This window comes from Hyperolius riggenbachi, chromosome 5 (genome assembly GCF_040937935.1).
Source record: "Hyperolius riggenbachi isolate aHypRig1 chromosome 5, aHypRig1.pri, whole genome shotgun sequence".
In the NCBI taxonomy this organism is placed as follows: domain Eukaryota; kingdom Metazoa; phylum Chordata; class Amphibia; order Anura; family Hyperoliidae; genus Hyperolius; species Hyperolius riggenbachi.
The window spans coordinates 225031260-225055543 of record NC_090650.1 but is presented as its reverse complement, the minus strand read 5'-3'; the positions used below and the strand labels follow the sequence as shown (position 1 = coordinate 225055543).

Genomic DNA, 24284 nt, shown 5'->3' with positions numbered 1-24284 from the left:
ACCGTGGTGGGCTGCAGTATGTGAGAGAAAAATAGCTACTTGGCCATAATTGCCATACAAAAAGCTTTTTGATCTGCATTTAAACACCTCCAGGGAGAGAACTGCCCTGAGTAACTGTAGTAAGAAGTTCCAACGGTTAGGGTTGGCATAATGAAGGCTTTGGTTCCCAAGGTTTTTAGATGGATTCTGGGGATGACCAAATTATTAGACTTGTTGATCTGGGGTTGAGGGAGCCGTGGTGTAGTTGTAACAAATCCAAATTGTGTAAGAATATGAATGTTAGTAGGCCGAAAGGGATTCTCAATTTTAAAGACTATTGGTGAAAAATACAGAGCCTGCAATGTAAGGCTCTCTATTACTGCTGCAAGGATCAGCAAGTGTAGCAGCATAATTGTTCCCTCACTAACTTCAATGGTGTTTGTATTCAGGACCTACCAAACCACAGATTTTGTGCCCAGTTCACCTGAACAGCCCTGGAACTGAACTAAGGCAAATTCAAACAACAATAGCAAAAGCAAAAATGGGGTCATAACTTTGGGCGATTTTAAATATCACGACATTACCTGGGATATTGTAGGTACTAACTCCAGTAAAAGTTACAAATGTGTTTTATCAAAACTACAAGACAATTTACTTGACTGGAATGGTAGCCAATCAAACCAGGAAAAATGCTCTCCTTTATTTGGTAATATAAAACAAACTAGATAAAAAAAAGATTCTTGATGTGTATGGTAGTATGTACATTCAATATGTACAAAAATGTGAACATAAAACTATATATAAGTAAAAATGTATTGGACATGATTACATGTCAAAGGAATGTATTTAGAACCGTACAGCACAAGGAGTCTGAATATGTAATAAAGAAAATTATTGTAATGAAAACTGCAAAAAGGTAAGCAGATTAGCAAAACTGAAAGCTGTAAAACAGGGAAACAGTAATATTAAGTCCAAAACATTACATTAAAGTATAAGAATTAAAATGAAAAAGGGATAAAATAGGACTGTAGATCTAGACAGACATATGGCAGATAAAATTTAATGGGGATAAATGTAAGGTAATGTATCATTGCCATGCCAGTGACATAGCATCATATAAACTCAATGGAATATTACTGGGAACATCATACTTGGTGAAAGACTTGGAAATATTGGTTGCTGATAAGTTAAGCATCAATATTTAATGCCAAGCAGCAACCGCTAAAGCAAATAAAATGTTGGGAGGTATAACATTAGAAATAAAAGCATGAGATGTATATTCCTGGTCAGGCAATGGGCGAGGCAGCAGTAGAGACATAGGCGTAACTAAAGGGGTGCAGTTCCTTGGACAGTATTTGTGGTCCCAGAGCTTTGTGGGGCACACAACTACTAATCCTCCCTTCATTCAGTATAGGGGTCCATCCTCCAGATCAGGTGTTTTTATGGCTATACTTGTTTTGGGTGTGAAGATCATGATAACCACACTTGTTTAACAAGATGAACCTCCAAGCTATGGGGGGCCACCAAGGTTAGGCAAGGGAAGGGGGTGTAAAGATTGGGGGTCCCCAACAAAGTGTTGCTGGGGGGCCCCATGATTTGAAGTAACACCTATGAGCAGAGGGAGACGTTTTGTTGAGGGAGGCTCAGGAAGATAAGGGAATAAAGACCAATAGGTTGTAACTTAGTTGCATGCTGAGTGAGCCATCCATATGACACCAGTTGGGGGAGGAGGAATTGTGGGTGCACATGTGCTATTTATAAGATTTCTTGTGGTCTGACAGGTGAAGTGGAAATGGTGTATACATGATGTTATTTTAGTACTGGGTAATGTGATGGGTAAAGTCTGAGGATGGGACTAAGATTTGGAGAGATATCACCAGCTGCAGACAGCAGGAGTAAAGAAAGTGACCATTCGTGAGAGTAAGATTTAAATGTGGCCCATCTGCTTGGAGGTTGAAAAAAGGGGGAGACAGTGGTTTAACAATAACAGGGATTCATCAGACAAAAAAGGGAGAAGGAAGAAGAAAGGATAACAGGTTTTTCCCTGTTACAAATACCTGGTAAATTCTTATGTTGTACTTATGAAACATTATATCATGGCATATTTTATACACTCAGGTGGTGTAACTGTTTTAGCAAAATACAATTTTATGTAAGCAAGCAGCTCCTCTAATCTATTCCCTAACTAGTTCAGTATGACCATCCACACTGCTATAGGCATAGAACCAAACCCCACAGTCCGCAGAGGCCGGGTGGGGATGGTACTTACCCACGAGGGGTTGCAGTGGTTGCTTTGAGAGCAACTTGTTGTATGTGTCCAGTTGTTACTTACTTTTATTTATCATTATGTACTACGGTAAAATAATACACCAGATTGGGCTTCTGGGGTTCCTGTGTTTTTTTCTTTTATATCCATTAGTGTTAAGCAGAATTCTCTGCTCTGTCATATGCAATCAGTTATGTGACAGTAAGGGTCAACGTATAACTATATTGTGACCACATGGAACAGAACTTTGAAGTGATGTGGCTGTATCTACTTTAAAAAAGAATTCCTTTTTCTGACATCTAAGCAGATTTTTTGAAGTCCTGTGATGCCACTTGTAGTAGCACTGTATTCCATGAAGCTATGCAAAGTGTAGGGAAAAGGGTCTTGTGTGATTCAGGATATCACTAAGGTCAATGCAAATATGTGTCCAGTAGACAGAACCTGAGGCGTAGGGGCAACATTCTTTCCAGGTCACACTGTCTTTCAATTACCTGAGCAATTCTATAGAGGAAAGCAAAAAGCATCCCCAGAACCTGTTAGGCAAACAGCAATGGCAGGTTAACGGTCTGGGCACACTGTCATGTTGCTGAGATGACTTCAGCAATACCTCTCAGGGTGTGATTCACAAGGACATCAGACATTACACATAAAGCTTTGTTTCATGAGCACCCTTATGCACTCCACTGCAATGCCCAGCTGCATGTATTTCTGTGCGCAACATATTGCTGTCCGATTCAGTGCAGTTGAATGGGGTCAGCACTGCAATGAAGAGCAACAGGTGAAAAAACTTTGCCAAAGATAAAACAGCATTTCTCATAATTGTCCCAACTATAGAATTCATATCAGAGGTTGTTACACTTATAGGGAATCTGAAGTGAAAATAAACTTATGATATAATTTGTATGTGTAGTACAGCTAAGAAATAAAACATTATTAGCACAGATATGAGTCTCATATTGTTTCCAGTACAGGAAGAGTTAAGAAACTTCAGTTGTTATCTATGCAAAAGAGCTTCTTTGAGCTCTGCGACTTTGTAAAGTCGTGGCCAGCACTGTCTTTTGAAGCTCTCAACCGTCTCTCATTGTTACTTCTTTGTTTATGGTTTTTCTGCAGAGAAAAGTTCAAAGGGTCGGTAGCCTGCTCTGAGAAATCATTTAAAATGCTGAGTGTATTGTGGAAACTGCAATTATTAGAGAATGATGTAATGTTATAAAAAAAACTATATATATATGAAAATAAAAATATGACACTACTTTCTTTGCTACTAATGTTCTATTAATTATCTGTACTACACAACCAACTCATATCATGTGGGGTTTTTTTCGCTTCAGTGTCACTTTAAAGATTCTTTTTTTTATTCATCTGAGATTAGTTAGTGGAGAGCTGCGGTATGAAATAAACACAGCTATATCGTGAATATAAATAAAAAACATACAAAATCATGCCACTACTACAAAATCTGCAACGGGCAGTGCTGGGCCGAAATTACGCATTAGCGTAATTACGCATCGTAATTCACTACAAATGCACCGTAAGCGTTACGTGTAAGGTTACTGTATTACGCGTAATTAATTACGCGTAGATCGCTGGGTTACGTTTTACGCGTAACAAATTACGCGTAAGACAGTAAACTCCCATTGAAATTACACAGTCTGCCGTAATCGCGTAATATTACGCTCCCGTATAATATAAAAAAGCCGCCGACTTTAAGGGTTAATAGCAAAGCCCCCTTAAGTGCTAAGAGCCTCAAATTTGGAGAATATATTAAGGAGATCAGAAGGAATAAGAGGAAAAAAAATTTTTTCAAAAAGACCTTATAGTTTTTGAGAAAATCGATGTTAAAGTTTCAAAGGAAAAATATATACATTTAAAAACCCGCCGACTTTAACGGTTAATAGCAAAGCCTGCTTAAAATTTAGAAACACCAAATTCACAGGGTATATTAAGGGGATCAGTGGGAATAAGAGGAAAAAATTTTTTTTCAAAAAGACCTTATAGTTTTTGAGAAAATCGATTTTTAAGTTTCAAGGGCGAAAATGTCTTTTAAATGCGGAAAATGTCAGTTTTTTTTGCACAGGTAACAATAGTGTTTTATTTTCATAGATTCCCCCAAGTGGGAAGAGTTTTACTTACTTCGTTCTGAGTGTGGGAAATATAAAAAAAAAACGACGTGGGGTCCCCCCTCCCAGACCTCTTTAACCCCTTGTCCCCCATGCAGACTGGGATAGCCAGAATGCGGAGCACCGGCCGCGTGGGGCTCCGCACCCTGACTATACCAGCCCGCATGGTCCATGGATTGGGGGGTCTCGGAAGGGGAGGGGCAGCCAAGCTTTCCCCTCCCCCTCCGAGCCCTTGTCCAATCCAAGGACAAGGGGCTCTTCTCCACCTCCGATGGGCGGTGGAGGTGGAGGCCGCGATTTCCTGGGGAGGGGTTCATGGTGGCATCTGGGAGTCCCCTTTAAAAAGGGGTCCCCCAGATGCCCACCCCCCTCCCAGGAGAAATGAGTATAGAGGTACTTGTAGTACCCCTTACCCATTTCCTTTAAGAGTTAAAAGTAAATAAACACACAAACACATAGAAAAAGTATTTTAATTGAACAAAAAACATAACCACGAAAAAAGTCCTTTAATATTCTTAATTAACCATTAATACTTACCTGTCCCTTTAAAAGCCAGTTCCCACGCAATATCCTCGGAAATATACTAATCAGTTACAATGTAACAAAGTTATTCAATGTAACATCTTTGTTACTTTGTAACACCACCGCACCCGACGTCACTCGCCGCTCACCCGCCGGCCGCCGCATACACACTAAGTCCCCGCCGGCTCCCGCCGTCCACTCCGCCCACACCTGTCACCCATATACATGCTGGCACCCATGGGTGCCAGCATGTATATAGGTGACATGTGGGAGAGGCGGGGAGGGCAGCGGAGCCGGCGGGGACTTAGCGTCCCTTCACCCGACAGAGCTCTGAGCTATATTAGCTCAGAGCTCTCCAAAGCATCTTTGTATTTGGGCTCCAAGGAGCCCCATTGGTCCTTAGCAGACCAATGGGGTTCCTTCAAATCAGAAGGAACCCCATTGGTCTGCTAAGGACCAATGGGGCTCCTTGGAGCCCAAATACAAAGATGCTTAGAGAGCTCTGAGCTATAGCTCAGAGCTCTGTCGGGTCCTGCAGCGCAGACGTGGCGGCGGCGGCGGCGGTGAGTGACGTCGGGTGCGGTGGTGTTACAATGTAACAAAGTTGTTACATTGAATAACTTTGTTACATTGTAACTGATTAGTATATTTCCGAGGATATTGCGTGGGAACTGGCTTTTAAAGGGACAGGTAAGTATTAATGGTTAATTAAGAATATTAAAGGACTTTTTTCGTGGTTATGTTTTTTGTTCAATTAAAATACTTTTTCTATGTGTTTGTGTGTTTATTTACTTTTAACTCTTAAAGGAAATGGGTAAGGGGTACTACAAGTACCTCTATACTCATTTCTCCTGGGAGGGGGGTGGGCATCTGGGGGACCCCTTTTTAAAGGGGACTCCCAGATGCCACCATGAACCCCTCCCCAGGAAATCGCGGCCTCCACCTCCACCGCCCATCGGAGGTGGAGAAGAGCCCCTTGTCCTTGGATTGGACAAGGGCTCGGAGGGGGAGGGGAAAGCTTGGCTGCCCCTCCCCTTCCGAGACCCCCCAATCCATGGACCATGCGGGCTGGTATAGTCAGGGTGCGGAGCCCCACGCGGCCGGTGCTCCGCATTCTGGCTATCCCAGTCTGCATGGGGGACAAGGGGTTAAAGAGGTCTGGGAGGGGGGACCCCACGTCGTTTTTTTTTTATATTTCCCACACTCAGAACGAAGTAAGTAAAACTCTTCCCACTTGGGGGAATCTATGAAAATAAAACACTATTGTTACCTGTGCAAAAAAAACTGACATTTTCCGCATTTAAAAGACATTTTCGCCCTTGAAACTTAAAAATCGATTTTCTCAAAAACTATAAGGTCTTTTTGAAAAAAAAATTTTTCTTCTTATTCCCACTGATCCCCTTAATATACCCTGTGAATTTGGTGTTCCTAAATTTTAAGCAGGCTTTGCTATTAACCGTTAAAGTCGGCGGGTTTTTAAATGTATATATTTTTCCTTTGAAACTTTAACATCGATTTTCTCAAAAACTATAAGGTCTTTTTGAAAAAAAAATTTTTCCTCTTATTCCTTCTGATCTCCTTAATATATTCTCCAAATTTGAGGCTCTTAGCACTTAAGGGGGCTTTGCTATTAACCCTTAAAGTTGGCGGCTACCTAACATTGATCCATGCGTCAACTTTTCCGCTTGGCAGCATGACCTTACGCATTAATTGCTAGCAGGATTTTACGCGTAAGCCTATAACGTAATAACCTGCACTACGGTATACTTACGCGTAATTGCGTAAGTGCTATGCGTAATTACGGACATGTACCGAAATTTACTGTCTATGACGTAAGCGTAATTTCGTAATGCGTAATAGCGTAAAATTACGCGTAATGATCCGTAAGCGTAGCTTTCTCCATTACGACCAGCACTGGCAACGGGCAACTCTCCCAGTGTGAATAAAGACTCCAGCTCATACTGCAGTCCAAATGAAGAGAGAAAACTGAAAAAGCGCCCCAAGTCTTAACCATAGTGCCAGCTTACACCAGTAAAGAAGAACAACTCTCAGGCACACAGCCACTATCCAGCAGGTAGCAGTCTGGTGAAAGAAGATCTTATTCATGCACCACTAGATGCATCACCCGAATCTCCCCAGCGTTCACATTCATCCTGCTCTCAAATGTTTGAAAGGCATGTCGTAGCCAAATTCAGTAAAGGACAAATTGACCTTTATGCATCTTAAAGTGTTAAAGTGTGAATGGTTGTGTGTTGTGTTCTAAACTGAATAGAAAAAACACCTGGTCTCCCAGGGTGCACTTGGAGAAGAATGGTGCATAGCTAAACAGCCTAGGCTTGACATCCCAGGGAGGGTGAGTTACATACCAACAATATGCAGCAAAATGTACGTATAGGAAGTATTTCTGATGCTGAAACCAGAATAATTAACATAAAAAATGGTATCCTGAATAATATACTGCATTCTACTATATAACAGTACAGTGCCTCTTTAAGCTGTGATGTTTAACCACTTCGCATCCAGACCTTGTTTTCCCCTTATTGACCAGAGCAATTTTGACGTTTTAGCTATGTCCCTTTTTAATCAGCCATAACTTTATCCCTACTCACAACACCTAAATGATCTAGGTATCGTTTTTTTCAGGACAAACTAGACTTTAATTGGCGGGTATTTTGTCCCTAGACCAAAAAAGTTTTCTATGCATTTTAATGGGAAAAAGAGGGGAAAATGAAAAAAATGCATTTTTGCTCAGTTTTTATCAATTCCAGTTTAAAAATAAAATGTGCCACAGAAGATAAAAACATGTCACCAGTATTCTGTCCCCCAGTATAGATAGCAAAATGTGTCTCGAGTATCAGACCCCCCCCCCATAGCCAGATGTGTCCCCAATGTCAGTCACCCTCAGTATAACCCGATGTGTCCTCTGTTTGGCACCTCCCAGTATAGATAGACAGATGTATCCCCAGGGTTACTGCCCCTCATTATAACTAAATGTGTCCCCAGGAATAGTGGTCCCCCATTATAGCCAGATGCGCCCTCAGGATTAGCGGGTGCACCCTGGATTAGGGCCCCCCCACCATTATAGCCAGATCTGCCCCCAGTATAAAATTATGCACATTAAATAAAATTGTATCCCCTCTTACTTTATCCTCTCCCCCCCCCCCCCAGCTGCACATTTTACCCCCCACCAGGAGTTCAACAACCCCCATAAGGGCCAGCCAGATGTCCCACCCCCCACCCAGACAGCCCCCTCGGTGGCCAGATCTGTTAAAAAAAGGATTAGAAAGCAGCCTGACTCACCTTTTCCTGTTCCAGCGATCAGCCTGCAACCCAAGCCTCCGATCGCCGCTCTGCACGCAGCCCTGTGATGCCGGTTACCGGGTCCCGGCTTGATGACGTCATCAAGCCGGGACTCGGCTATTCAGCATCACAGGGCTGCATGCAGAGCGGCGATCGGAGGCTTGGGCTGCAGGCTGATCGCCGGAACAGAAAAAGGTGAGTCAGGCTGCTTTCTAATCCTTTTTTTTAATAGATCTGGCCACCGAGGGGAGAGATGAAGGGTCACCGCTGTTTGCTACAGCGGTGATCGTTCATCCGTGGAGGGGTTACTAATTGGCTACAAGGGAACATTTTCCCTTTCACCAATTAGTATTGCAGCTGTTAGTGCCGGGAGGTGCGCTCTGAAGCGCACCTGTTCCTGCACAACAGGGCTGCAAGCAGGTCAGTATATCTACGTCGCTGTGGCTTGGAGAGAGCAACAGCTGACGTAGATATATTGTATCAAAGGACAAAGTGGTTAAAAACAATCTTGCACGCTGTATTTTTAGTGCATTCATTACACACACATAGCAACAACGTAAGAAATACAGCACATAATCGCCAAATGAATGGAAATATGTGACTAATATATATATCACGCATTTTCCATGAATTCAAATGTGTAACATTTCAATGACAAAAGAGATAAAAACATCCAGGAAAAACATTCAACATACGTTTCACAATGCATGAATCAGACTTCAGGAAACACTGCCAAAGCCTACTAATAGTGATAAGTTGATAATTCCTCACAATGGAAAATAACCTAGTACAAGACAGTCTGCGGTGACCAAAAGTGTGATGTGGAGGCTGATCCATCAAAGAAACTGTCCACTCACTTAGTAGATTGATAGAAAGCAGCAACACATAAGGATCTCTCATTGTATAGCAGCTTCACAGAGAACAAGGAATATTGTCCAGTAGTGCCTATACCGTTACCCATCATTACAATTAGGACGCTATCTTAGGTGAACCCAGATAAGCCCTTTAAACATTTTTTGTCAACCAAAAGAGTATATGTCCACTTTAAATATGGACAGTACGAATTTATTTTTAGTATTGTCATGTGTTCTAATTATTCTATAAATGATGTACAGTTCGTATGTGCCTTAAAGAGAACCTGAACTGAAAATTAAAAGTCAAAATAAGCATGCACATGTCATACGTACTTACTGTGTAGTCTACTCATCAATCTCTTTCTCCTCTCTTGTGTCCTGTTTGTCCACTGTGATCAATGGAATTCTCTGTCCTCCATTTTTAAAATGGCCATTACCCCATAACAGCTTCCTGGTCAGCACACTGTTAAACTGTAATATCGCTCACATGAGCCATAGGGAAACATGGACACTACCTTGCACATTCAGTTGTAACTGACAGCAGCTGATATATAACTGACAGCAACGGGTGTATTTCAGTTCTGACAAAATATTGTCAGAACTGGAAGGGATCACTGTAAGAAGCAAATGGTGAGCTTCTGAGAGGAACGGACGGTGAGGTTAGTATGTAATATTCATTTGCAGCTATGTCATGTGTTTATTTTAAATAATTTTACTTAGCACAAAGTTCCCTTTAACTGCCCTTTGTGTATGAATATTAAAGCAATTATAATTTCATTTTACATAATAATAATATGAATAGTAATTCAGTTGAAACAAAGTACAAAGATAATTTATTAATTTAGTGAAGTTCCAGTTTGCAACTTGGTGAAGTTCTACAGAAATATTTTAAAACACTTTAAACGATTTGTCTACAAAGTACATTTTTTACCCTGAGAGCTGACTTTGCATTTTATTTATAACTGGTTTTATTCATCTTTTAATTTAAGCAGAAATACTTTCTGAGTGTCTGTCTGTGTTCAGGAGAGTCTGTACAGTCAGAGAATGTGTCACATTCCTCACTTGATACAATTAAGTAAACACAAGATAACATTATGTCCAGTTCGGATGCATCCAGGTTTCTCTGCACTGAGCTTGTAACTCCTGTTTTTAACTAGTTAAATGCTGTTCTAGTAAAAAAAATGGTGGTAGTATATAATATGCTGTAAATAATCTTTTTAAGCAAAGAAGAAATGCTGGGTTTCATTCTGCTTTAAGGACTAGACAGGCTTTTGAAAGGTGTGGGAAGAGTAGGCCACCTTTTCAGCTTCCAAGTAAAATAATTCCTGAACAGCTAAAGGAGCCTTAAATGCTTAAAATCTGAATTTTTATCAACAAACTCAAATTATTATTGGCTTAGAATGACTTGCTTAGCTGTCCAGCAGAATGAATGAATCTCACCCAATGTTTTTCCAGTAAGCAACACACAATTTATTTTTAGACTGTCATATCATATTGATAATTATCTGCAGTCACTCTGAGGGTTGCAAACTCATGGACAATTATTTCTGTTCTGACAGCAATGGATTGCTGTGCTTTGTATACCAGGAGTTCTTTTTTAAATGTCTTCGTAAATAAGCCTGTACACGTGTCTGCTTTTCCAGAGTAGAAAGGGTGACATATTTTCATGAAAAAGCAATGCTTACTGAACACAACATAGTCACCTAATAACTGGGTCCACTAGACATGTACGACACCTGCAAACCAGCGTGATTGGCTTCAACCATGTGATAGACAACCCGGTCATAAGTGCAGCATGCACGGCTGAGCATCCATCTAATTGTACATTCATGTTCACATACATAGAAGCGACCTTTCTATTTCTGCCTATGGTGTGCAGGTACCACCTGCTGGACAAAAGCACAGTGAGGAGCAAGCCCAAATGCTGAAAATGAATCATAAACGTTCATGGTAAAGATACAATTTCTCCAGTTGTTAGGTTTCAAAGCACATCATCATAGGTAAAAGACAGAAGAGGCTTACATTCAGAATATGTACATGTCTGAACCCTTCAAACTCGTACAGATTTATAGAAGGTTAAGCCAACCTGTATACCAAATGATATTGGCTATATAGAGATGACAACTAAGGAATATATTGAACTGATTGTGAACTGCTATATTTGTATATAAGTAATGCTATTTTCTCTTAAGGCAAAGTATATAGTATAAACTGCATTGTTTCTGTTTTCTTTCTTACCAGTTGTTTGGCTGCTTCCTAGCATGGGAAACTCGAAATGTGAGCATTCCAGCGCTGAATGACAGCAAGTATATAGGAATGAGTGTATACAACGTAGGCATTATGTGTATCATAGGAGCTGCAGTCTCCTTCCTCACCAAAGACCAGCCAAATGTCCAGTTCTGCATCGTGGCCCTAGTCATCATATTCTGTAGTACAATTACACTCTGTCTAGTTTTTGTGCCAAAGGTAAGCTATTTACAGGTCTATTTTTATACACTAATTTATTGTGCCACGCTATCACTTTTAACCTCACAGCCTTCAACGTGCAACATGTTGTGACCTAGATTTAACAAGACATGCTAAAGATCAGCAGTGCTCATCTCCCATTCATACAAAAGTCTTTAACCACTTAAGCACATCTAGACAGATAGATACAAGAGAAAATATAGGTAATGATGAAATACACACATTAGCAGATTATTTCTACATTATATTATGTACATTTTTTCTGTATTTCATTGCTTGATTATGCCCTACATGTGCTAGGCTACTACATCCTGTTTACAATTTCAAATGATGTAAGATGTGAATTCTGAAGCTGCTTTTGTGGGCCCAGAGACACCTTTGTTAATTGCCATGATTGGCCGCTATTACTGGTAGTTTGGGTGTTGGAAGCCTGCTATTGGTAGCCACAGTTTGTATAGCAGACGGCCCTGGCCTCCAATACTTTATCTGGAATCTCCAGAGCTCAAATTATCTGCAATAGCCTCTAACCATGACTATAAAAAAGTGCTTTTGCGCTAATGCACATGTGCGGCCATTAGAGCAGGAAGAGGACGGGGCCGGGAGGTGGGCGTGTGCGCACACATATCAGTGCACCGCAGACAGCTTATGAGGGAGAGAGCCAGTGTGTGTGTGTGTGGGGGGGGGGGGGGTCGTGGCCAGATCCTAAATGGGCCGTTTTAAAATGTGCCTTAGGCCTAGTTTACTGATATTCTACTTGTGGTATATCTGGCACCCAAATTCTTGTGGCACCCATTTTAAAGGTACTCATGATTTCTTGGTAACAAGCACATTTGCCACCCACCCCCACCACTGCCCCTTACAGAATTAGAAATTATACTTACAAGCATGTTTTGTTTTATTTTGTTCATCCATGTAGCAAAGTTTCAGAACCTCCTAGGTACCTTTCTCAAATCATAAAAAGCAAAAATAACCAAAGTGGGTGACTTTCACCTCAGGTAAGTATGCATTTCATGTTCAGTTATTACCCCACTCCCATTGTAAGTGCCCTAGCCACAGCCCTAGAATCACACAAATAGGTTTTCTTTAAAAAAAGAATCATAAAACTGCATCATCCCATTACCGGCATCTGTCCTAGCTTCTGACTGTTACTTTTTGAAATTGTTTTAAGGAGCACTGGTCTAAGGGTATAATTGGCCCCTTACCAATGCTTGTAGATGCCCAGAGGACCCATCTTTTGTAATCAACAATTTGTGACATTGTTCTGACCAGTGGAAATGTCTAGGAATTTCCATTCTAATTGGCTAATAGATTTGTTTAATCTGATGGGAGTTCCCTGGTTTCTAAGCTATTAATTACGAAAAGTTACAGAACAAAAATGCCCTTCTTAAAGGAGAACTATTGTGAAAATGTTTAATATTTCAAATGCATGCATATAAAACGTACATTACTTCCAAAGTAAAACATAACTATAAATGACTATTTTCCTAGGTTGCTGTCACTTACAGTAGGTATTGAAAAGCTGACAGATCTGACAGATTATTAGTCCATCTTCTCATGGGGGATTCTCAGTATCTACTTTATTCTTAACAAAAGCAATCCCTGGAATGGAACACTGCAAAGAAGTCAGTCAGCCACCCTACTCATTTGCACACTATTTTGGCAGCTGGACTGAACTATTGCTGTTTAGTAAGTGCTTTTGTAATTAAAAAATGTAACTGAGAATCCTGTATGAGAAGATGACAGGTTTGTTAGATTTTTTACTGCCTAAGTGACAGCGACATAGAAAATAAGTAGTTCATAATGCATTTCACTCCTGGAGAAATGTACATTTTATATGTATGTATCTTACATTTTACAGTTTTCACAATAGTTGTACTTAAACACATTTTAACAAAAGTCTCATTGTGGAAGACTTTACACATTTTGCAGCATGCAATACAACTTGAAAATAAAAAGTGAATAATGTTTCATAATATATGTTAAGACATTTAAAAGTAGTCCTATGAGGACAGCAGTATCAAGCCAAAATCATGTAATTCATCCTGGGTATCCAACCGCTAAATATCTTCCGGGTCCTGTGTGTATAAATACACAATTTCATCAACTACGTTTTCTGCTATCTCTGTTAAGTCCGTTCCTCTCTTTCAGCTCCTTATCTGTTATTTTCCTTCTGCATCCTCCCAGAACAAGGCTGTTTGCGGATTACACATTTTACAAGAGGATTATCATGTGATTTTGTAGTTAATAGTAGCTTCATAAACTGAGTGGACTTAATGTGCAAATACACACATGCCCTGGCCAGCTGTTTCCCACACATGAGTCTGCCTGCACTTCTTAGGGGGCTAGAGAAGTTTACCTCCCTTCTAGTCTTTTTGTTCCATTGCCTTGAATTCATCATATGGAAGGAAGGCTGCTGACTACAACACTAAAGATTAATTAGCAACACTCCCTATCTATTAGGCAGCACTAATTTAATAAAACCAAATCAATCTTCCAGTAATTTACATGGTGAACTAGCACAGCTGCGAGCTTAGGATGGCACTGGCGCCTGACTAATGAGCCACAATTATTTTAAATGTCCGCACCCGTGTCCCTGAGTTTGCAGACTGTCTATTTAAAGAAAGTGGTACCACCAGCCAATAGACTATAGCAATGTTAAACATAATGGAAACTGTTACTTGTGGCCTTCATCTCTGCTGCAAACTGGAATTCTTAGCTTAAATTATTAGAAATGATTGTAGTCTTTTTCTCACTGTGTTAAGCAGTTTCTGTTATTAAACGTGAAACTTTAAAGGAAGTAAATCACGTACCTGATATACTAGGAATGCCCTCTTCATCTATGCTTGGAAGAACAAAGAGAAATCAAGAGCCCGATATGGTGTAGTATTGTTAAGTTGGTTGTGGTTAAAAGCAAAATATTTAGATATACTCACAAACATGGGTTACCCATAGGCAACCACTTCAAGTGCAGGTGGGGAGTATTAGAACCTGACCCCACTCAGGCTTTTAAGATGTCGCTCTCTGTAGATAGGAAACGGGGTAGCACCCCTCCACCGAGGGTGGACTCAAGATTTCAGCAAGGCTTGGTGTAAAGAGGTGCCAGAGTAGAATAAAAACGTTTAAAAACCGTCTAAAAGAGGGGGATGTTCAGGTGGACTTACCTCCCTCAAAAATATAAAACTCAATTGAGTCACAATATATCAATACAAAAATGTTTTATTGAACTCCACTTAGTGCAACGCGTTTCGCAGGTGTGGTCCTGCTTCATCAGGCAAACAGGAGCATAACTCAATGGGTCTAGATGCAGAAGTGAGCGCCTCTGTCCTCTTCATCTAGATTAACAACATGCAAGATGAGAGTTTGGACCTTCCAGATTTTATTGCCCCCCTTGCTTGCTCTCAGTGAGTGGCACACCAGATTGAGAAGCCAGGACTAAGGTGACATCACTGGCTTGTACAACTAACAACAATTCACTTGCCGTGCTTTTCAAACTTTAGTCCTCATTGGTTCAATTTAAACTACGCCTCTCATTTGAGAGCCATCTTTACCTGCTTGTTTCCTAACCATAATGCTGATAATTTGACTTAATCCAAAGAAACATAAAAGGACTACTGTAGGGGGGGGGGGGGAAGAGTTGAACTTACCCAGGGCTTCTAATGCCCACGGCAGCCAGTCACCGATGCTCCGGTCCTCACCTCCGATTCACTTCTGGAATTTTCGAACACCACTGCGCTTGCATGGCCATGTCCTCGCTCCTGCTGTGCTGACATCACAAAGGAGTATACTCTGCAGGCGCAGACCATACTGGGCCTGCGCAATACACTCCTGGTGACTAGAGATGGCCCGAACCTCCGATTTCAGGTCAGCGAACTTGGTTCGCAAACCTACCGCGAAAGTTCGGTGCGCGCAAACTTTCGCGAACCACAATAGACTTCAATGGGGAGGCAAACTTTGAAAACTAGAAAAATTTATGCTGGCCACAAAAGTGATGGAAAGATCTTTCAAGGGGTCTAACACCTGGAGGGGGGCATGGCGGAGTGGGATACACGACAAAAGTCCCCGGGAAAAATCCAGATAGACGCACAGCAGCGTTTTAAGGGCAGAAATCACATTGAATGCTAAATTGCAGGCCTAAAGTGCATTAAAACATCTTGCATGTGTATACATCAATAAGGGAGTGTAATTAGAGTACTGCTTCACACTGACACACCAAACTCACTGTGTAACGCACTGCAAACAGCTGTTTGCGTATTGACAGCCATGCTGGACTGGTGCGCACCATGGCCAGAGTGCAGGCCGTGGCAGCTTTCAAGTCCATATGGTCGCTGGGCTGTGGTAGCTCAATGATAGAACAACAGTGACTGTCCAGCTGATCAAATATGGTCCACAATGAAGCAATGACCTTATTATCTTTGGTGTGCCACCCCCCGAGACACTCATATAGCCGGTGGTCATTGCTTCATTGTGATACGCAAGCCCCTTCACCGCGGCAAGGTAATGATCACAAGGGGAATGGGCACATGTACATGCCTTTTGTTTTGTTGTTGTGGCTGCAGTGCAGCCAGAAAATGGTGCCGGACACTGCCTCCAGGTGTTTCTGATGACGAGCTCCCCCTGCTTCTTTCAGGAACTCGTCTCCTCCTACATCTCTCTGACTCCCCCTCTGAACTGTCCCCTTCGTCATCTTGTCTATTAGGAACCCATGTGGGATCCGTATCATCATAATCATCCTGCCCAGCTTCACTTGCCTCAGACACCTCCAAAACTGCACCATCAGCAGGTACTTCATCATCCTCCTGCTCACACGTTACGTCCATAGTGTCGCCGCCTAACTCAGACATATGAGGTGGTGTAACTTATTTAGTGCCTTCATCTGGTTGTAACAATAATGGCTGTGAATCAGTTAATTCCCCACCAATTAACTCCTGCGAAGTGTCAAATGCAATGGATGTGGTGCTTGTAGTAGCGCTGGTGGCTGCGGAAGATGAGGTGTTCTGTGTTAAAAAGTCAACCAGGTCCTGACAATCTTGGGAGTTGATGGGACGTGCCTTCTTCTGAGCACTGTACTTTGGGCCAGGGCCACATGAAATCACATTAACACGACCTCGCACAGACCTGCCGGGTGGCCTTCCTATGGGTCTGCCTCTACCTCTGCCTCTACCTGTTTTGTCCGTTGTGTCCATATGAAGTGAGAAGCATGCACTGACTTGACGAATAAAATGTGCTTTTCACACAGGTGCAGTTAACAGGTATGCACGGAGTGGTATATCACACTGCGTGCACTCACGTAGGTAGGTGGGTGCACTGAACACAACAGATAGGTATATGCAGTGGTGGGTATTAAAATGTGCACCTGTCACACACAGACAGGTATCAGACAGGCACAGTGACACTGCGTGCGCTCAACTCACGTAGGTAGGTGGGTGCACTGTGAACAACAGGTAGGTATATGCAGTACTGGGTATTACAATGTGCACCTGTCACACACACAGGTAGTCACTGAATGTGCTGGGCCTGGCAGTGGCACACACACATTACGAATTATCAAGGCTGTCTATGCAACACAAGTGTCAGTGGGACACACAGAAAAAAAAATAGATCACAAGAACAAGATTAGCTCTCAAAAGAGCTGTTGTGGGGTGCTATTTTAACAATAAGAATCAGCAAGGAACAAGCTAAGAAGCCTACAAGATCCTAACTAATCTTTCACTATGAAAGTCTGCCACAGCAGCAGCTGTCCCTTTATTTACTGCAGGCACACGAGTGAGTAAAATGGCCGGCGATGCCTGCCTTTTATAAGGGGGGAGTGGCTCCAGGAGGGAGTGTAGCCTGATTGGCTACAATGTGCCTGCTGACTGTGATGTAGCGGGTCAATGTTGACCCTAATGGTGCATTATGGGGGCGAACCGAACTTCCGGAAAAGTTCACGGCTCTCAGCGATCGCGAACCCCTGGAAGTTTGCCTGGAACCATTCGCCGCCGAACCGTTCGGGCCATCTCTACTGGTGACATCAGTGGGAGCGAGGGCAGGGCCGTGCAGGTGCAGTGGTTTTCCGACTTTCACAATTTCAGCCCGTGGGTATTTTTCACCTTTTGGACGAGAGGAATTTTCACATTTCAGCGCTCCTCCCATTAATTCCCCAATTACTTTATCAATACTTATCACAACAAAATGAACTATACCTTGTTTTTTCCGCCACCAATTAGGCTTTCTTTGGGTAGTACATTATGCTAAGAATTATTTTATTCTAAATGCATTATAATGGGAATCATAAGAAAAATTGAAAAAAAAACATTATTTTTTAGTTTTCAGCCATTATAGTTTTAAAATAATTCATGCTACCATAATTAAAATCCAAACATTTTATTTGGCCATTTGTCCCAGTTATTGCAAAGTTACAATTATATCCCTAGTATTATGTATGGTGACAATATTTTATGTGGAAATAAAGGTGCATTTTTTTCAGTTTTACATCCATCCCTCATTTTTAGCCCATTATTTAATAATGATATGCCCTCTTGACATAGATATATATTTTTTTATTCCCTTTATTCAGTAGGTGTCATTTTACTATTTGGCCACAAGATGTCCCAGCTGAGCAAAATCCTAATAGCGTACTTTGTACGCTACATAGGATACAATGTGTTGCTACATTGTAACTAGGGAAGTGACGCAAGGTTTCAATGGAAGCCTGCGATCACAGTGCCTGCGAGGAGATTAATAAATGGGAACTTTATTCCCATTCATAAATCTAACTATCGGCGGTGGCAAATGGCGGAAATCGTCAGCGGGAGATTATTGAACGAAAACAGTGTTTATTCTCGGTGGTAATGTACGGATTGGCACAGGGGACTTTTGTCTCCTGCAGCCAATCTCCCCTGCCTGCACAATCACTCGCACAGCACAGCAAACTGCAGGGACGTGACTAGCGCGTCCCTGCGGCTCTAGCAGCATCCGCTGCGGACGTAAAGCTCACGTCCGTGCGGCATAAATAGTTAAAGTCACAAATTCCGGAAGTGAACCGGAGGTGGGGACTGGAGCATCGGTGAGTGGCTGTGCAGGCACAGGACGTCTGCAGGGGACCATCATAAGCCCCAGGTAAGTTCAACTCTTTTTCCCTCTACCCTCTACAGTACTCCTTTAAAGTAGCTTCAGTTAGATACATTTTTCTGTACTGTTTCGTGATCACAAAAAGGTGTTAAGTGGCAGGACCCACTTAAAAAACTGCACAGTAGTATTTAGTCATAGTATTTAGTCATCTTAGCATGTGATAAATAGTGATGAAATACATATCCATTTGGAAACACAGTTGCTGTGCCTTCCAGCAACATAAAAGAGCAAGTTGGGCTGTCAGAATACAAAGCGTTGACACTTATTTCCCCAGTAAAGAATGTTGAACCTTTTACTGTATGGTAACGCTCACGCATGCACAGTATGGAGCGCCCCAGGTTTGGAAGCCTGAGTGCTTCTGAAGACTGCCTATGTCTCCGTAACCCAGAAGAGAGCAATCCATGACCAATTGGCCGTGGACTACTAATAAGGGAGCCTGCGGGGGAATGCGGAGACCGGCAAAAGAACAGGAAGGCTCAATAGGACCCAGAGCATATCCTCTCCTTAGATATGTATCTGTTTTTTATTTTAAAATCCGCTTCATTGTCACTTTAAAATGCTTCCTGGAAAATAGGTTCATTATTTGATCACATGTTGTGTATGTGTTTTGCATTATGGGTAATGCAGAAAAGTGTATGGACTCACTACAGGTTCCCTTTAGTAAATGACTTTAGTAAATGAAAACACCAGCAACTTACAGAGCTGGTTAAAGAGGACCTAAACTCTTCCACAGGAGAGAAGGAAAACACAGAGAAACGCATCCTGTTTGTATTTAGAGATAATAGCCTATCTAATTCTGCCTTATCTAGAAGTAATGAGTCACTGTAATTTGAGCTGTCACCTCTAGCTGATCTGTGCTGTGGTGTGCCATTCAGGCAGCCTATATGTAAACACAGGAGGTTAACCCTGTATGTGCTTTCACGAAACCAGGAAGTAACTACACAGCAGCATCTCTGAGGAGCTATGTAAGCAGAGAAATGTGTTTCTGTATAAGTTATTATGCTGTTGTTACTTATCTTTTAGAGCAGAGAGGAAGTCCTGGGTTTAGGTCCACTTTAAGCAGTAGTGCCTGGTGAAGGAATATTTTTACAGTTTATGTTTAATATTGCTTACGATACAGTTACTTTACAGCTGCTGTACATTTACTGTGTATGTTTTGTGGTATCTTGTAAAAGGAGACTCATTTGGATAAAAAAAAAACTGTATAATAAAATATTTGCTGGTTGAACTTTTCAAGAGTTCAGCTACCCTAAACAGAAAGGAAAAATCAATTTGCTGCTGGTATTTTCCAAAAGAATAGCTTGCTAGGTTTATTAATGCATAATTAAAATGTTTATTTACGTAAATATTTTATGTCGCTTATGTCCACTGAGAACCCCAGCCATGCACGGAAAATGCAACAACTGACCTAAATAGCTGGCATAATAAAGAACCCACCTTTTAAAGTGGGCTTGTATAATGAATTGTGCCTCAGCATCATCTCTTTGCAGTGTTCTAAACTGTTGTCTAATTTCCATAGTTAATTACACTACGGACAAATCCTGATGCAGCAACTCAGAACAGAAGGTTTCAGTTCACGCAAAATCAAAAAAAAGAAGATTCAAAGACGTCAACTTCAGTTACTAGTGTAAATCAAGCCAGCACTTCCAGACTAGAAGGACTGCAATCAGAGAATCATCGTTTACGGATGAAGATCACAGAGGTATTTTCCGGACATTAATTAGAAAACAGATTTTGTTTGGTATTGAGTTAAACTTGAGAAATAGCCATATAAACACAAGTAGCGGTACCCAAATACAGATATAACTTAACTTGGATCCTGAGTGCTTATACATATAAGTATATATCATCCAAAAATCACATAAACACTGACAATAGTTACATAAACAGAAGCCACACTCATATCACAGCTACACCATCCTATCCTGTATAATAAAATGCCTGCTGCTGTGCCCACCTGCATCCCTGCATACATATCAGGTTCATTATGTGCATGCATAGTACGGCCGGTTCCGGGCAGAGGGGGGCAGTCCGGAGCACGAGTGAGAGTGGACTGTGTGTTTTATTCAACATATATACAAGGTTTAACAGTTGCCATGGTACCAGATCAAAGCACAACAGAGGACGTGTAGATTATTATAGTGATATAGCAATAGGACCCCGGTTCAGCAGTGATGGTTCTGCAAACAATGACTCTATGTAAATATAAAAAAAGCCTAAAGTACAGATGAGAAGGATATGATCATACATTAACACCAGATGTAATCATGGTATGCAGCACTGCTGTTGCACAGAACCTGATCACTGCATTTGTGCCTCGTGAAGTTCTGATTCCAATGCATGCACTAATGTGAGACACTGCAGCACAGTCTAGGAACTCCAACTGTTGGCCACATGGCAGTATCATCTAATCAGAAAGGTGTTTATATGTTCCTTATTTAAATAGTTACTATATAGACCCCAGGACAGTAATGTTGCAATCAAGCAGCATTACAGTCGTGTTTCCATTGCTGCCTGGTACACTTCCATGGACTGTTGCTTCTCTGATTCCCAAGATGAGTCCTGTACTAACAGTGTGTGGAGAATGTAAGGCTGGTAGGCTGTGGGCATATTTGCTCCACCCTGTGCACCAGTCCAGAGAGTTACTGTAGTGTTAAGTGGTTGAGGAATGGGCTGCCTCGCACACAATGACATAGGGCAAGTGGGAGTAACGATAACCCAATACGTTTACTGCATCTATGACAAAGGTCCTTACTAACTTACAGCCATGTGGACTACAAACTGCCTGGGAGTCAAACCAACTGGCTTCTCATATAGTGCAGATGTCTCCAGTGTGGTAAAGGTTAAAATAGTTTTGCACATTTCGTAGGCCTCTGTGTGATGATAACACATACTATCCAAATGAATGAAGCATGGAACTTTTTATGTAAGCATTTTCCACGTTTAATTTAAAATGTCATTATAGTGAAAATATATCACAATACAGTGGCATGAAATGGGTGCAATTTTTTTTTTTATTGCAAGTCACTTCCAGATTTAGGTTTAATTGTTACTGCTAATTTATTAGGCTATATGGTACACATTTCATCTTGTCCTCTATAGCTCTTTAGTATTGATACCATCAGAATCATCTCATTTAACCTCCATAGCGGTGTTGATGGTTATACACGTCAATACAAAACTTGCTGTGAACAGTATTGATGTGCATACAGAGCAGGAACAAGGTCCTCCAGCACTCAAGGCTGAGACACCAAAGTGCACCTCTCCATCCCTCCACCCCAGCTGTCACACACTGATTTCTATTAGACTAAGAGGCAACCCAGGGCCCCCAACACCTTAATCTCTAGTTATTTGGCTTGTAGTCACATGTATTTCCTTTTCTTATTTCTTTCTGCTTCAAACACAATTAGGAATGACAGCTGAATGAATTGTGCAACACCTCCTACACTGCGCCAAGGCTGGAGCCTCTCCAGCCTATGCCTCGACCCGGCCCTGCGTGCATACACATTAATACTCTCCTGCACTGTATACTAGACCCTTGCTTGACACATTTTAGCAAGTTACAGGAAAAAAAAAGTTTATGAAAATTAATTGGATCACTTTTTGCACAGAAATCCTGGGGAAATTAAACGCCAGAGAGGCTACAGGGTAACTGAACTGACATATGACATAATGAGATAAACATGTGTATGCATCGTGACATTCCTGTGTGTACAAAACACTAAAAGAATATCATTTAGTGAAGACAAAACACTGATCCTACTTTTTAGCATTTGAACAGGAAAAAGAACGGTGGGATTCTAGAAATCAAAACGATCCTATTTAGTTACAATTGTTCATCTCATCAGTTTATTTTCAGTTTAGGTTTGCTTTAATGTGTAACTCCAGTGAAAGCATACCTAGAATGTAGTGGAAGTGCATTAGATTTGAATTGCTATATAGGTTAGTTTTGAAAATATTTCCTCCCTCTTCCTGACTTACAGATGGCATTAAGAACAGGAAATGTCTCTAGCTGGGACATTGAGACAAATAAAAGCACTTTATTTTAGTAGTGTGACGAAAAATTAGAACATCAGTGAGAGATTTATAGTTCACTGTGACTTGACTGGGAACATTTTTTCTCCCTCTCTGCAAATTGATGCTTGTCACCAGGCACAGGAACTGAAGGAAAATCTTAGTAACAGGAACCCAGATCACAATAAAACCTTAACATATGTTATTACTATCCAGAGTTAAAACCAAAAATGAAAAAAATAAGCCCTGCATAAAAAATAATTCCAGTCAAAACAATAACGGACAGTGGCTGCCATGCAAACTACCACTGTAAAGTATAGTCTGTGAACAACTCCAGTCAAAACAAATACTGATCAATAAAATGGAACAGCAGTGACTTCAGCAGCCTTTTGTTTCATATAATAAAGTCAGAGATCCTATCTCTGCGACTGCTCATAGCTCAAGTGTTCTGAATGCGGTCACCTGTGTAGTTTTATAATATAAACGTTCGACATGCCTGTCCCCAGCAAGTGGATCACAAATGCATCTCCTAAAATGGATTACAGGTAGAAAGGAAAGTTTGTTACGGCTGGTTGAAAAGCAATACAATGCTTACACAAGATACGTTGGCCTTTTACCATATAATTCAGACATATTTGGCACTTCTGTCCCTTCTTGCCTGATTATGTTAAGTAAATGTATTCTCACCAAGAACATGGCCTCATTCCAGTTTATTAGGGCATACACTGTGGCCAGTAAGGAGTTAATTTGCATAAAAAGAGCAAATAAAAGATGACTTCACCAAGGAAAAAACTAACAATAGATGACATAGCATTCTGGGAGCCCCATAAATCTGTGTCTAAACACCCTTGTGGTTTGATTAATATATTCTGTAGACTGCCATAGCACCCAGCTTTCTGTAACTCACTTAGGGAGAAGGTCAGCCATTGATGAATGTATTTTTCAAAGAATTTACAGCACATAAACACATTTTAACATAGTTTGGGAATTCTCGTCGCCACTGTAGAGGGCTTCTTAGTAATTAGAAGTGTTGTACTCGACATGTGGAGTCTGAATTATGAGAAGAGGCAGATGTGCTTCTACACCTGTCAGCCAATAGCAGGCTCTGTGAGAAAGGCGGACACATCAAAGCAGAGAGCTGACTTTCAAATGTACGGTTCTGTGAACTATGAGCTAATTACAAAGCAATAGAACATCATGCAGAGATCCTGGTGACAAATTATATGGGGGCAAATTTACTAGAGTGGAGTTTTCTTTGACCCGAGCCAGTTTACAAAGAACATTAATTCTACATACTGCACCAAAAAATTAATCTCTGTGCTGTATATGTATGTGTATAAAAAAATACATTTCTTGTTCAGTCTAGCACCAGTCCTGAGGAAGTGGGAAAATGAATATTATGTAAAAATGCTTAGTGGTCTTAAACTGAACAACTGTTTGACCTATCTAGTTTGTTGCAGAATCGTCTTCTGCTGCTGCTTGCTAAAATGTTGTACATGCATGTAAAGCATACATGTCAAACTCCGGCCTGCGGGCCAAATGTGGCCCTCAGAGCCATTAAATTGCCCCCCCCCCCCCCCCCACGGTGGTTTCCCACTTTGCATTATATTTGGCCCACTCTAGACCACCAGGGAAGCTATTTGGAGGTGAAGC

At 41.3% G+C, this 24284-nt stretch overlaps 1 protein-coding gene across 2 annotated transcripts in view; it reads left to right on the top strand.

Moving 5' to 3' along the window:
- The window catches only part of GABBR2 (gamma-aminobutyric acid type B receptor subunit 2), an 842117-nt gene that overhangs the window by 797156 nt on the left and 20677 nt on the right, over positions 1-24284 (top strand). For both annotated transcript variants that reach the window (XM_068236712.1, XM_068236713.1), the window contains exons 15-16: positions 11283-11507; positions 20137-20319. In XM_068236712.1, coding sequence (XP_068092813.1) covers positions 11283-11507; positions 20137-20319 — 408 coding nt within the window. The remainder of the gene's footprint in view (positions 1-11282; positions 11508-20136; positions 20320-24284) is intronic.